The sequence below is a fragment of the Grampus griseus genome, assembly GCF_964374135.1.
Source record: "Grampus griseus genome assembly, chromosome: 6".
Classification (NCBI taxonomy): domain Eukaryota; kingdom Metazoa; phylum Chordata; class Mammalia; order Artiodactyla; family Delphinidae; genus Grampus; species Grampus griseus.
The window spans coordinates 35548096-35562704 of NC_139000.1; the positions used below are offsets into that span (position 1 = coordinate 35548096).

The window sequence follows — 14609 nt, forward strand, 5'->3', positions numbered from 1 at the left end:
GCCTGGCAACCCGCGGGCCTCGCTGCCCCCCGAGTGAATCCAAGGGCTGTGTGTCCCACAGGCCTCCTTAGAGCCGCTCCTACAGGAGGCGGGGGGGCTCCAGGCCGTCCCGGAGGCGGGCCCCTAAACTATGCCCCCGAAGCTGCGGGCGCCTTGGCCGCAGCTACCCTGGGCCGGGTGCGGAGCCGACGCCTGAGCCAGCCCGGGAGGGAAGCCACCAGGAGTTGGGCGCACCGCTCCCAGCCGGACTGTACTAGCGCCGTTCCCGCCTCAAGGCGCAGCTCTCGGCGATCTCCGGCAGAGCGGCTCTGAGAGAGGAACAGAAGCTCCAGCAGTGCTTTCTGAGCCCAGCTCGCACAGTTCCCGGCCTGGCGGCGCGGCTCCGTAGCCTCGCTGGGCAGCCCCTTGGCGCCGGGAGGCGGCAGCGTGGGCCGGCCTGCAGTCTGGAGCGCCCCGATGGAAATACACTGTAAGCACGACCCGTTTGCATCCATGCATAGTAAGTAGGCGGCGAGGTCGCTTCTCTCACTCTCCCGCCGGGACGGGGTTGGGGGTGCCGGACCGCGGGCAGGTACTAAGGACGGGAGGACCCAGGACTTTTGTGGCCGCGCAGTCAAGTTTGCAAAGTGCAGGGCTTCCAGGCAGGGGATGTGGAGCAAAACGCCTGGTCGACCCGGCCGGAGCACCTGGCACCGGGAATCCCGCCTCCAGCAACCGGTAGTGTAGGCAGCGAGCTGCAGTCTTTCCGGGGCTCCGGCAGCAACATCTCAGCGTGCCGGGAGATTCCTGACTCGGACCCGGAGAGGGCTTTGGGCCGGGCCAGTTGGAGGGTACGAAGTTGCAGGGAGAGGTCAGTCTGAGTCTTAGACTGCGCCCCACACCCCGATCCCGATGGCGCCTTTTTCAGCGGTGGGGCTGATCAAAACTGGGGCTTGGAGGGAAAGTGGGGCCCCAAAAGTGCCTGTGTGCTTGTATGTGTGGAGGAAGAGGTTGAGAGCTAAGCGAGGACACCAGGTTCAGAGCTCCAAAGGCATCCTGGAGTTGAGGAGTGGGATTTGAAAAATCAACGAAGTAACCGTCCCTGAGCTGAGCTTCTGCTTAGAAGCCTCCAGTTCATACAGAGACCCTTAAAGACACAATCAAGTCCTCTTCAGGACACTTGCCTCATGATGGCTTCTCCCCTTAAAAAAAAAAAAAAATCAAGACGAAGAAGCCAATTAGTCACCATACAGGCACCCTCGCCTTCTGAAAGACATCACGTGTGTAGGAGACGGGAAGGGTCATTTTGGGCGCAGGCGAGACTGGCCGGCTGCCTGACCCGTCGGGATCTGCCAGTTCACCCATTAGCACACCCTCCTGTGAGATGAGCGCACCTCTCACGGTGAGTTAACGCCGGATTAGATTCGGAGATTTCGAGGAAATTCCAAGTGGAACGAATCGTATTTTCCTTCTGAGCGCTGCACAGCTGGGCTGGAGCAAGGCGCCAGGCTTCGGCGGCATCCAGCTGGGTGCCCAGCTCGGGCCCCCACGGGCCTCCGGTCAGGGAATTGCTTCTGCGCTGGGAGCCCTCCCCAAGGCTTCAGACAGCCCAGGATCCTGCTTACTTAGCCTTGGATCCCCTATTTAACAAAGGCAGCAGAGACCCGGCTGGAGAGAAGGCGAGCTTCCCGGGCGAATGTGTCCGTTTCTGCCCGGGAGGGCCAATGGCCTGGTAGGCTGGGAAATGCTGATCTAGGCTGCGGGGCCGGCTGCGGGCAAGTCAGTTTCTCTTTGTGTCAGTTTCCCGAGTCCGAGATCATCCACCAAAGCAGCGGAGAGATTTGTGGAGAGAAGCGGATTTCTCGGATTCCAGCCCAAACGATTCCTCACCGTTTGGGGCCTATGCCAAAACGGTTTCCGGTTCGTGGTGACCCCAGCGCCCCCAGCAGCCGTCTCCTGTGCAGACTTAGCCCGGCTCAGGGGAGGCTCTGATCTCTCAGAGTGAGCCAGAAAGCAAAGGAGTTGGGGTCAGTACTCAGAGGTGACCAAGCCCTTAGCTTAGTCAAGGAGCGATTTGAGGACAAAATGAGGAGGGCTGCCCTTGCGCTTCTATCCTCGCCTGCAGGGATCCGCTTACTGCCTTCTTCTGCACAGAGCCTGGCGGCCCAGAGGTTGTGCCCCAGCCCTTGGGGAAATCACATCAGAACTGGTGGTCCCATGACTGTGCATGAGGGTGAAGAAGGCAGCTCCTTCCAGGTGCAGGTTAGCCAACCGCTAATGCCTGTCTCTGTCCCTCCTTGTCCCAGCTGTCATCTGCCCCCTCCTTGAGAAGTGCTCCCTCCTTCCGTTTTCAATTTCCCCTGCAGCATGGTGGGGGCTTGGCCCCAGCCTGCCTAGCTTCCAGAGCTGCCTTCTCTGGAAGTGCCGTTGGTTCTGACGCCCAAAGCTATTTGCTTGCACAATGTAGGCCCCAATTTGTTGGAGATTGAGTGGAGGGGTGCACAGTAGATCCTGAGAAGTTGCCTGGTTAGTAGGGGCTCAGACCATGTCCCACCTTCTCATATTCCTTCTTGGCCCTGGTCAGTTTCTTCCTCCAACTCCTTTCCCCTCTCCCCCCACTAGAGGGTGGCTTCTGTGGGAAGGTGGTGTAGGGGGAGGGGCAGGCATCGCCAGGATATGGGCTTCTGAGTTCTGTTGCCTCCACCCCCAGCTAGTTAGCAGTTATAAAGCACTTTTATATCCAGTCTCCTCCCCCAATGTCTTCTAAACTTTCAGCTACACCCATTTTACAGAGTGTGATCTTGAGGTCAGACAGACAAAAGGACTGACAGGAAGTTCACATGGACAAAGCTGGAGGCAGTCTTTTGAGGATTCACAGAAGGGGAGAGAGAGGGACTCAGATTCCAGAGAGTGGGCAGCGGACATCTGGGTGGCTGCACACAAGTGCAAGGCACTATCCGTCTGGTTTACCTATGTCTGTATCCATGGCCCCACTGTCCATGTGTGCCAGCACCTGTCTGTCAGAGAGTCCATTAAGGAGATTTCATCCCTGCCTTTCCTGTGTTCCTGTTTGCATGTTTGTGTGTCCCTTCATTCATCCTCTCTGATGTCAATAGGGGGAATTTCAATGACCCTGTGGATCCTGGAGTTGAATCTACCACTGAGTCAGCACAGACCTTCTCCCCAAGATGCTATGCCCAGGTGTGGTCTTTGGGGCTGTGGACAGGGGGACCCTGGTGGGCAGCATGTCCTTATCAGGGCCTGAGGAGCATCTGTGGAGTCCAGCCCCTTCCAGACCAGAGCCACGAAGGCCCCAGGGGCATCTGCAATTCAACCCTTCTCCCCTGCCCTCCCCTCCTCCAAATCCTGCTCTGTTTGCCCTATGGAGGCGGGGTTGTGTTTCTTTTGTATCTGCCTGTCTGTTTCCTGGTCTTTGCCTTGATTTGTTTGCATCTGTCTCTCTGTCAGTCTCTCTGTAAATTCTACTTGGCCCTGAAAAGTGTAGCTGAGTCCATGTCTTCCCCTCCAGCACCTCCCACATGATGAACCCTCACTCAGCTGGAGTCCATAGGAAGTAGAGGATGGGACTTGGCTTCTCTGAAGAAGTGAAGGGCTGGAGCTGGGGGGCCCCAGAAAACAAAGGTCCCCTCCACAGATGTCCCCTGTCTTCCAAATGCCCCCATGCTAGGCTTCCTCCGTTTTTCTCTTCTCTCTTATTGCCTCCCACTGTACACCACATTTACCTTTCTTTCCTTTCTCTTCTCCCCGTTCTGGCCAATCCATTCCTTTTTCTCCTCCTCTTCATTTCTAACCTGAGGCTTCCCTTCCAGGCTCTCTCTCCTTGCTGTGTGTCTCATTTCATTGAGTTCCCGCTCTTTGTACACTTGCCCTCACATTTCTTTTCCTGATTTCTTTCCCTGTCCTCTTGTCTCACTTCTCTCGGGTTTCTGGTTTCACTTCTTTCCAGTCTTGGGGTAAGTGAGAGACCTTGCCTTCTCAGACTCCAGTTTTAAATCACCAACCCACCACCCTTGACATGCTCTAATAGATAGGACTGGGAGAGAGGCAGAGGGCCAAGTGGGTTTGGGGGCCTTTCCAGGAAGTTGAGGGACATAGGGGACCCCCAGGTCATCCTGGGTCTGGTGTCAGCTGTGGATATGTGGATCAGACTCTGCAAGAGCATTGGTAGCCTGGCCTTTGAGGTCAAGACTAGAGGGTGTGGGGACCTGCTGTCACCTAGAGTGTCTGACCCTTAGGTTTTTTTCCATGATACAAACAGTCCTCAAAGCTCACAAATGTCCTGCAGGACTGCTTTTGGAATTTAAGTCCTCTGAAGTTTGCCACTGTGTTTTGGGCAGAAAATTTAAATTGCCAGTAGTATAGGGAACAGGCCGTTACAGATGGCTCCAATGCCTGGACTAGTAGGTTATCTCAAAAGTGTGCTAGGTGCTTTTAGCTTCCTTTTTGTCCTCTCAGATAAGCTTGTACCAATTTTCAATTTACTTGCCTCTTAAATCCAGCCTATTATTGAAAGATCCATATAACTCTTTTTTATTAGGTGCTCCCAACCCCAGAACAAAGCTTTCTTAAGCCCCTTGACTAGGGGTGGCTGCAGTCTTTTTGTTTTAGATGAACTATGTAGTTGTGTTCTTAACTGTAAAATTCTATTCGAGATGGTTTTCCTTTTTCTTATGTCTGGAGTGTTTTAGAACAATTAAAACTGTTTAAAGCTCATTTTAAAAATCAAAAAAGAAATTCAGCTTAGAACTAGAATTAAGTACTGTCGTCACCTATAAAATGGGTTTTTTTCCCCCTTGAAATCAACCTGAACTTGAAAATTTGGGGAAATATTCAATTTGGACTCTCATGGTAAACTTCAGTGAATAGCTTTGGCAGTTTTTAGGAAATAGGTTATGTTATGGGTAGTGTTTCCCCCTCTATTTCAGATACTGTTCATGAACACGGATAGTAGTTGAGTGCTGGGGGGGAATAGCTGAGATGAGGTGGCTACCTTATGTTTTAGAGTTGGAGTGTGTGTGTGTGTGTGACCTCTGAGATGCCCTGGCTTCCCTGGTACAGTCAAGTCCCTGTCAAGTCCCAGTTTAGGAGGAGATTTCCCCCTCCTTGACCTCTGAGCTGCCAGCAGCATTGGTGAATGCTTGGACTTGGCTTCTGGCTTTTGACAGTCCTCAGTGATGTCAGTTAGTGGCTGATTAACAGCTACGAGGTCAATGGTGTTGCTACACTGGATCACTCTGTGTTTACTGGTTTGGCTCTTCATTTACTTAGATCCCTGTTCCCCTCCAGATGGACCTTAATGTAAGAGAAGGGAGCTTTTTGGGTGCAGGAGATACTTTCCCGAGCTCTTTTTACTTAAAATCCATCCCAGAGCCCTTGTAAAACCTGGGACTCAGAAGCCTTCTCCAGCTTCTTTATTTCCCCTGAACCAACTTAAAGCTGCTTGTTGATTGCAAAACAATCCAAAAATTCCAGGGAAACTCCTTTATAACAAATCCTGATACACTAGAGTGAAATGTGATCCTTTGACTCATTTCTTTCGTGTGCTCTAAGAGGGTACAGTGGTCAAGTCTGCATGTCAGCCTCACCTTTTTTGTGTATTTTTTTCCCCATCTTTATTGAGGTATGAGTTGCACCTTCTTAAAGAAAGGGTTTTTATCATGGCAATGGTTGGGTTTTGTCTCAGTAATCTGCAGATACTATTAAAAAAAAATGTTTTTTAAAGTCCTTAGCCCTTGAATCAGATTGCTGATTTAAAAAGTATTTTCCCCCCCTGAGATCTAGCTTTATTAGAGCAGTCCTTTTCACTTTTAAAGATATTTGTTAAAAGGAAAGAGTTTCATTTTAAAAAATCTCTTTAAATTTTATGCATTTGGAAATGTATTTTCTCCCTAGGATCTATCTTAGACCTCAGCATCATGTATATAATAAGTTCTGTCCCTGGTATAGTTTGAGGTCTTCATATATTCCATTGTTAAAAAAAATTATAAAGAAAATGCTAGTAACTAAAGGAAACATAGTATGGAGATGCTTGCTATCAATAGCCCAAATGACTGGCTGAAGATGGACAAAGGCTAAGGTTAATTTTAAAAAGCAATCTGAGGTGTTCATGTAGCCTGCATGATCAGACCCCAGGCTCAAGATAGCCAGCCCGTAGCCATTTCTGATCAGAGGGACTCTGGGTACTCAAAGCAGTGTTTCTGCTCCTGTGTGACTGGTTCTAACCACCCTTTCTCTTGCCTTTTGTTTCTGATCTGTTTCAGGACATGGAGGAGTGAATCAGCTTGGGGGGGTTTTTGTGAATGGACGGCCACTCCCAGATGTAGTCCGCCAAAGGATAGTGGAACTTGCTCATCAAGGTGTCAGGCCCTGCGACATCTCCAGGCAGCTTCGAGTCAGCCATGGTTGTGTCAGCAAAATCCTTGGCAGGTAAAGGCAGACGCTTCAGGCTTCCCTTGATTTTTCAAATAATGACCTAAAACATGACCCAGAAGCTGTCCAATGTGGCAGTGTCATAGTGAGAATCATGGTGGCGCTTCTCTCACATGCATAGCACTTTGGAGTTTGCAAAGCCCTTTTGAGGCCATTCAATTCAAAGTAGCCCCAGGAAACTCCTGTTGTGGAACGGGGTGACTCAGATAAGAGGGTGACATGTTTTCTGAAAACCTGGTGAATTATTCCAAAGAACCCAGAAGTAAGAGGTTCTTGGGAATTTCCCTTCACATCTTTGGTGAGCTCAGGGCCTTAGCAGGGCTGGGTGGAAAATCTACAAGTTATAAAATCACATAACCAGACTTCAATGTTTCATTTTAATGTTTTCAAAAAGCACATTCCATTTTTAAAAGTCAGCTGTCATTTTCAGTTTTGGGTTATCATCTACCTTATTATTTTGGGCTGTAGTGTTTTCCTTCTGTATGTTTTGTTTCCTTCATAGTGACAGGCATCCTAAATATATATGAAATTAGAGAAGGGGAAAAAAAAAAAACCCAAACAAACACTAACTCTCAAATCTGACATTTGAAAGGTGCCACTTGACCCGGCGATTTGCTGCAAGCAAAATACTAACAATGCCAATTCTCCCAGAGGGCTCTGCAGCCTCTTAATGCGCCTGTTTTTTTTTCTCGGGTGAGATGGTCCAGGGAAGCTTGTTTTGAGATGAGGAGACAAATCTACAGGGCGAAGTGACTGATTCAGGTCCATCTAGCCAGTCAGCCAGCACTCGGGCTGGGAAGAGGCCTTAAGAACTCCAAGACCATCTGCATCTCACGGTACTCCCAAACCAAAGCCGCAAGTGTGTTTCCAGGCATGTGAAGTTGTTATAGGTCTGCCCTGGCAGCCAGGAACATTCTCGGGTTTAGCTGTCAATGCTCTCTCAGGATTTCTCTTGCCAGGTCAGAAAACAACCTTTGGCCTGTAGCTTGCGTTACGGTTTGAGAACAGGCGCCTGAATAGAAAATAAATATTTTGAAGTATGTCAGTGCCATTGTGATTTTCTGCTTACTCTTTCCCTTCCATCGGCTGGAATTTAAGACATCCTCTCAGATGGAGGGAACAACAGTATTTAACCTTGAGGAGACTTGCTGGAGGCCGAGAGAAGAGGTTTCAGGGCCAGGGGTATGGCAGCCCCTTTAGAGACCATATCCCCCTGTTTATTCCTTATGCCCCTGCCCGTCCCAGGTCACTCTAGCCATGGAGGCTGTGCACTCCACTCCTGTTTAGTACTCAGCAGCAAACGAGCCCCAGCCCGAGTTCAAGGAGAAGGTCAGGACATCAGCGTGGTGTTTTTGTTAGATGGTGATTTTAGGCAGGAGGATGAGAGTGAAAGTCGAAGGAAAAAGAAAAAAAACTAGAGGAGAGGGAGATAAAGAGAAAGAAAAAACAAAACAGAAAAGAAATGGACTGATTTATAAAGAGAGAGAAACAGAAAGAGAAATGAAGACAAGATAGAGAGAGAAAAGAAAAATATTTTAGACCATCTCTGAGTGAATCTTAGATATCTTCTTGGGAAGCCTTCTCATTGTACGGAGGTAGAGAGAAAGAGAAAAAAGAGGCCCTTCCTTTGTTTTTGCTGAGATGTCTTTGCTGAGCCGACATTTTGCTTGCTATTTGAAATCTTCTCAGGGCAAGATGCTGAGCCCTTCTCAGAGGGGACATCCAGATGCCGGGTCCTCACGTTCTGGTGCCCGGGAGCCCTCCACATCTTCCCTGGGGGACTGAAGGAGAGAGACAGTGACCCTCCCAAGCCCAGCCGGCAGCCTCCCGCGGCCCGGAATAGATTTGTCACTAGGTAGAGTGGCACTCGGAAGTTACGCGCCGCTCGGGTGCCTGGCCGTTTAAGTTGTCAACAATAAATTGGAATTTCATAGCTCATTATTTTCATAACTAAGAACCACAGTGGACAAAATGTCACTCTAATTAGAACTGCCTTTTAAGAAACAAGTTCAGCCCTAAAACAGTGTGACTGGGAATTTCTGAACTGGGGTTGTTCCATCCACTGATTTTTTTTTTTTGGTCACCGAAGAATTTGATGGGCACACACAGGGTGACAGATTGTCGAGAGCGTGTGGTGTGTGGTGGCTGTGGCTTTCAGAGGCTGTATGGCAAGGCAGGCAGGGTCCCTGGGGCAGGCAGAGTCATCTCGGAAAGGTGGTGGTCTGCCAGGAGTATGGGCATTCAGTCCACAGAGCTCAAGGCTCTGGAGGGGCTCGAGGGGCACAGCCCGGTGGCATTTAAATCCACCCAGAAAGCTGGGCTGTTGTCTTCTTTCACTGGAGCCTGGCTGGGAGGTTCAGGCCATTTGGAATTGGGTCGTATGTTACACAGTAGTAAACACTCAGAGGATTTTAATCCGCAACACGTGCTCTTTATGTTTTACAAAGCTTTTTCTTAACCATTCTGCATTTCTGTCTTCACAACAGCCCTGCAAGGTAGGCAGGGCGAACATCCTCCCCTTATTATATAAATGGGATAACTGAGGCCCAGAGAGGTTGAGCTGGTCAAGGTCACACAGCGAGTTAGTATTAGAGCCACTGACTGGCACCTACACCTCTTTACTCTCAAATTAATGTTCTTTGCGCCGAACTGCACTGTGTGTTAGTGGCTATTGTTCGTCTTATTGTGTATAAGCCAAAGTGCTGCGTGCCTGTTTTGCTGAGATGAAAGGGTGGTTGTTTAGTCTGACACAGTTGCCAGTTGGGGTTTTCTGGAGTGACAGGGCTACCTTCTAAGTGCCTGGCCCATGTGTCAGTCGAAAGGAAGACAGAGACCTCTTGTATCAAGACCATAGCCTCCTATGGTTGGCCGTGTTAAGGTGGGATGGATGGAGAGCCATGGGCACTGCCATCCACAGCCATACAAGCAGGACAAGTGCTGGGGGGTGAGATTTCATCCTGCCACCCTCTCAGAGTTTCTACATGAATACTGCAGTCCCATTCAGCTAATATATTTGAGCGCAGGGTTGTCTGTGTGTCTGAACCCCTGCACCAAGATAGTGCTTTGTCCTAACAGACCCTCTGTGACTGTCGATTAAGTGAGTGAATGACAAGATGCATATGGAAATGCCTGGTAAACAGTAAAGCTCTCTACAATTGCATGGGATCATTATTAGTAGTATTAGTATTATTTTAATTTTTACAACTAAAGCAGCAGTTTGTTCTAGTGCAAAGAGCACTGGATTCAGAATCAGGTTTGAAAGCCCAGGACTGCTTCTAAGTTCCAGAAGGGAGTTGGGCAAGGTACTTGATCTTCTGATCATCGGTTTTCCCTTCTATAAAACCATGCTGGCCTCTCAGGATTGGTGTGAGGATGAAGATAATTCAAGGAAGACTCTGTAAACTTTAAGGCACTCTGACTAAATAGTGAGTTGTTGTGTTGATAGTAACAGATATTTTTCTATTGTAAAGTTGAAAGGATCTGCCAAATCTGCAGAGATTGCTGTGTGCTTTGATTTAGATACTTTTTTTAGACTTTTGGCAAAAGAGTATTTTCTTGGATATTTCTAAAACCTATTTGTGACTAATAACAAATTTTTAGCAATTAGAGAATGAAAGAGCACAGATTGAGTTTTGCTTTATGGTCCAAATTTGTACATGACTCACTCTTCTTAGTGAAAAACAGAATTTGTGCATCCACATCACTGGTCCCAAATTATTTCATCTGTTTCTAGAATGTTCACTAACTTGGCCGTAACCAGTCTTACCCAAGCTGAGAAGCATCTCTTTAAATGTAACCAGTCATTGTTCTGGGTTACCTTTCCCACCCATCACATGGGAGAATCACCGCTTTCCCTTACCTATTATAAACTTTTGTTAGGTTTAAAATTTTCCAGCAATTTCTAAAATGTCTTTTTCATTAAAAAATTTTTTCAACTGCAAGATAATCTTTGCAAGAGGAAGTCAAGAATTCCTCTGTCAATGTTGAGAGAGACGTCCAGTGAAGGCTCAGATTCAGAAAAGGAATCAAGTAATTTTTTTCCCCTGAAATATTCTTTCATGGCATTCTTTTCCCTGGTCTCGGTTTTACTGTAAAACTCTGACATCCTATTTGCATTAACAAGGAAGAGCTGATAGCATGGAAATGTCCTTGGAAACAGTGATTTACCTCAGGGGCGGTCCCTGGAAGAGCTGCGGTGACTTGTGGTTGGGTGTTTTTGTTTGTTTGTTTTTCTGATTGCTTGGGTTTTGACTTATACGTAACTCATATTTCTAGCTAATTCTGGAATCCAACACTCTTTGTAATTTTACACCAGGGTTCTTGTTTATCTCTTATGGAAAAAGAAGTTGCACTTTGGGGGACAGTTTCACAGAATGAGTCTGCTAGGGGATGGGAGAGCTGGCAAATTAAAGGCACAGGGCAGCTTTCTGGGGAAATTGTAGCTCAGGAGGCTGGGCCACAGTCCTAGTTTGGCCACTGGGTCTTGGGTGAGCCCGGGCAAGCCATTTAACCTCTATGGATCTCTGTTTATATCTGTAGATGGAGACCTATTTGTTTATTCGTTCACTCATTCAGTCATTCAAAACTGAATTTTGTGCTTTAGAAATTCAAAATTATGTGCTTTAGAAGTGTTGTGGGGATCAAAGGGGAAAACCAACTTGAAAGATTTCTGTAAACTGTCAATGGTAGATAAATGTGACAGAATTAATTAATTAATTAACTAATTAATTAATGCAGAGCATTCCGACCAGCGCTGTCCAATAGAAATGTAATGTGAGCCATGCATGATATTTAAAATTTTCTAGTAGTATAGTACATTAGAAAAGGAAAAAGAAAGAGGTACAATTAATTTTAATTCTATAGCTTATTTAACCCAATATATTAAAAAGATGATCATTTCAATAGGTAACCAATAGAAAAATCATTAATGAGATTTTTACTTTTTTTTGTACTAAGTTTTGAAAACCTGGTGTGTATCTGATACTTATAGCACATCTCAATTCAAACAAGCCACATTTTAAATGTTCAAAAGCCACATATGGCTAGTGGGTACGTACTGGACAGCACAGGTCTGGACGTTTCCTGGACAGAATAATCCATTATTTTGTTACCAACACCCATTTTCCAGGTCTCTCATGGCTAAGCTCCTCTCTCCTTGGGTCCTAGGTATTATGAGACGGGGAGCATCAAGCCTGGGGTAATTGGAGGATCCAAACCAAAGGTTGCCACACCCAAAGTGGTGGAAAAAATCGCTGAGTATAAACGCCAAAATCCCACCATGTTTGCCTGGGAGATCAGGGACCGGCTGCTGGCGGAACGGGTGTGTGACAATGACACGGTGCCCAGCGTCAGTTCCATCAACAGGTGAGGGGCTGGTGCCTGTGGGAGGCTAGGGGTCTGGGTTGGGTGGGGATACTGGGGGCTCTGCATGTGCCTTTCCTGAAGATCCGGTCTCTCCTTTCACCAAGTCTCCATAGGGGTTATCAGACAGGAGGGATGCTAACGGGGCTGAATGGATCGCTCTATCACCCTGTCTTCTCTCCAAAGTGGGCAGGCGTCCTAAGCCCAGGGAGAGGAGGCTATGCCAACACTCTGGCTGCTGCAGATTCTTCTGAGCCCAGAGTCATTTCCATCACTCCCTTCACCACTTGCCTCCGCATGTGAAGCACCACACAGTGAATTGTCCTGTTAGGCCTTCACAAATGTCACTTCCTTGCGAGCCCATCCTCAAGGTTGGCACTGGCCCACCTCAGGGCTTCCCAGGAGGAAAATCCCAGCCTCCAGTTTGCGCAGAGTTTGAGCTATTGAGTGTGGGGAACAGAGCCTGGACTTGCACTTGAGAGATTTTAGCTCCTGTGCCAGCTCTGCCACAAACTCAGTGTGACCTTGACAAAGCTATTCCTCTCTCTGAGAGCCCAGGACTTTGGTGGTGCTGATATGGGTCTGTGATTTCCAAGAGTGACATCCAGGATGCTAAGATGCTGTGGAGTTAGGGGGTTGCCCTCTCCCCAGTTGCCCCGAATCTCACCGGTGGGGAGAAAGATCCAGAGAAATACCATGAGTACCAGGCTGGGGATCTTCTTGGGAGCTCCTTCTTTTTTCCAGTCTGGTCCAGAGTGCATCCAACAGAGCTCTCAGAGCTTCAAAACTGAATTCCTGAAGGAAAGTTTTCTACCGTAGATGGTACTGTCTCAACTCCATTGAAACCCATAAAGTCAAGGATGAAGTTGTGAGATGACAGAAATGATTGATTGTTCTCTAAAACCCACAAAGAAAAAGGAAGCCAGCAGACTGAAAACCTGAACAGTTCCCATTTCTCCAAGGCCACGCCCTGCTCTTGTCAGTGCAGAGCCTGTCTGGGCATAGGGGATCCCTCACCCCCAGCAACTGAGGTGATCAGACCAGCTCCCCTTCTGGTCCTGACATTGTTCCTTCTGTGATGACTCAAATGCACAGAATCACTGTGTGATTTTCCGTGTTGGTGTTTGGAGTCCTGCTATTTCATAAAACATTAGCCTGTTTTTTGTTTCTTCTCTCAGCAAACCTTTACTTTGGCTCTGACATCCTTCAAGGTGCTACGAAGAGAGAGGGGAATCAGGCATATGGTCTCTTAGTCTCTGTTCTAGAGGGGCTTCTTGTCCAGGGAGGGACTCTGGCCTTCACTGAGAAGTCTGGACAGCCCACCATAGGTACAGAATTGCTGGAGAGGTAGCAATTATTGTGGTGGGTTTGAGGGGCATCACTCCTGTTCTTTTCTTGCTTATGGATGGCTTCATGTGCTTTCTGAGTCCCCTACTTCCAGCTCTTTGAAAGATTTCCATGACACAAAGCAACGTGACTTTTCTGCCTACCTGTGTCTCCAAAAGCCCTAACATGGAGTGAGGACTGCTCTGCTGAGATCAGTGAAGGAGTAGTCAGCCTGCTCTGCAGAGGAGCCTCTAGCAAACTGGTGGTCAGGCTCTGGAGGCCCCGAGATTTTTCAATCTAGGTTACACGTGTGGTTTGAAAGATACCTCAGGTTGCCCGTGGGGGTCACAAACCTTAATGCCAATATGGGGTCAGACAGATGATGCAACAAGGGAAGTGGCCCAGGCATAAGGCAACAGGGGAAGGTCGGTCTGTGGCAAACTAGGAACACAAGCTCTACTGAAGGGGCAGTTGCCTCTCGGCTGTAGCTGAAAGCTGCCAGGAACGTGGGCCTGGTGGCAGCCAGATATTTTTTCCGTTCTTACAGAGGAGCCAGAAACTAGGACTTGTGTGTGCATGTATTTGTACGTTTGTGTATATGAAATCTCTATATCTTTAAACAGTGACAACTAATGTCAGTGAGAAAATGCCTTTGCGGGACAAGCATAAATCACTTTCAGGGCCCCAACTTCTATCTTCTGTCATACAAGGAGAAAAACTGTTTTGTGATGAAGTTATTTTAATGTACTTTAGAAAAATAGAACTAGCACTTGAAACCAGTGAGTGTGAACTTTATGAACTATCCCCCTCATTTATGGTAAAGAACTAATACTGCTTTATAAAATAAGTCTAAGTCAAAAAGTAAGTGATTTGAAAGAAACATATGAAGCAAATATAGCACAGTGATTACAGATGTGGTGAAGGCTATGAAGGGGGTACTTGAAAGAGTGTCCAGGGAAATCATGGCTCAACTGATGCTTTGTGCCCAGAGTTGTGCTGTGTGGAGGGTCAGACTGCTAGTTGCTGGGGCCATGGCTAGCCTCAGGGGCCTCCTGGGTGTCCCAGGCCATAACGGTGGCCCGGTGGCTCCACCGGCTGTACCTCTAAGGTGCTGCCACATCTGTGGTCTCCTACAGCCCTCAAAGCTTAACTCTCTCCTGTGACAGGTATAGAAACTAAGGCCCAGATGGGGAGTGCACAGGAACAATGATTTTGAGCTAGAGGTGGGAGTAGAGCCCAGGTTCCCTGATGGTAAGAGAAGGGATGTTTCTTTCCACCACTCTCCAGTAGGACTCTAGCAGGACAGAACTGAAGATCTGTGAGGAGAGAGACAAGGAAGGGCAAACAGCCATCCCTACTGCATCCCCATTCCATTCCTGAGCCTCACAGCCTGTACGTTTTGCTGCCTGTCTGCAGGCTTCCTCTGTGATCTATAGCCCTTTCCTGTGCTCCTCTCTGGGGCTCCTCCCGGGAGCAGTCTCTGGTTCCTCACC

General features: G+C 48.0%; 1 protein-coding gene across 8 annotated transcripts in view; it reads left to right on the forward strand.

The window, feature by feature from the left end:
• PAX5 (paired box 5) overlaps positions 1-14609 on the forward strand; it is a gene marked incomplete at both ends in the record, with an annotated part of 184414 nt that overhangs the window by 7029 nt on the left and 162776 nt on the right. For 6 of the 8 annotated variants that reach the window (XM_082657339.1, XM_082657341.1, XM_082657342.1 and 3 more), the window contains 2 exons: positions 6261-6426; positions 11596-11793. In XM_082657339.1, the coding sequence (XP_082513465.1) occupies positions 6261-6426; positions 11596-11793 (364 nt within the window). Of the gene's footprint in view, positions 1-456; positions 500-6260; positions 6427-11595; positions 11794-14609 lie in introns of those variants that run through there. The other 2 variants (XM_082657340.1, XM_082657346.1) reach the window with 2 other exon arrangements.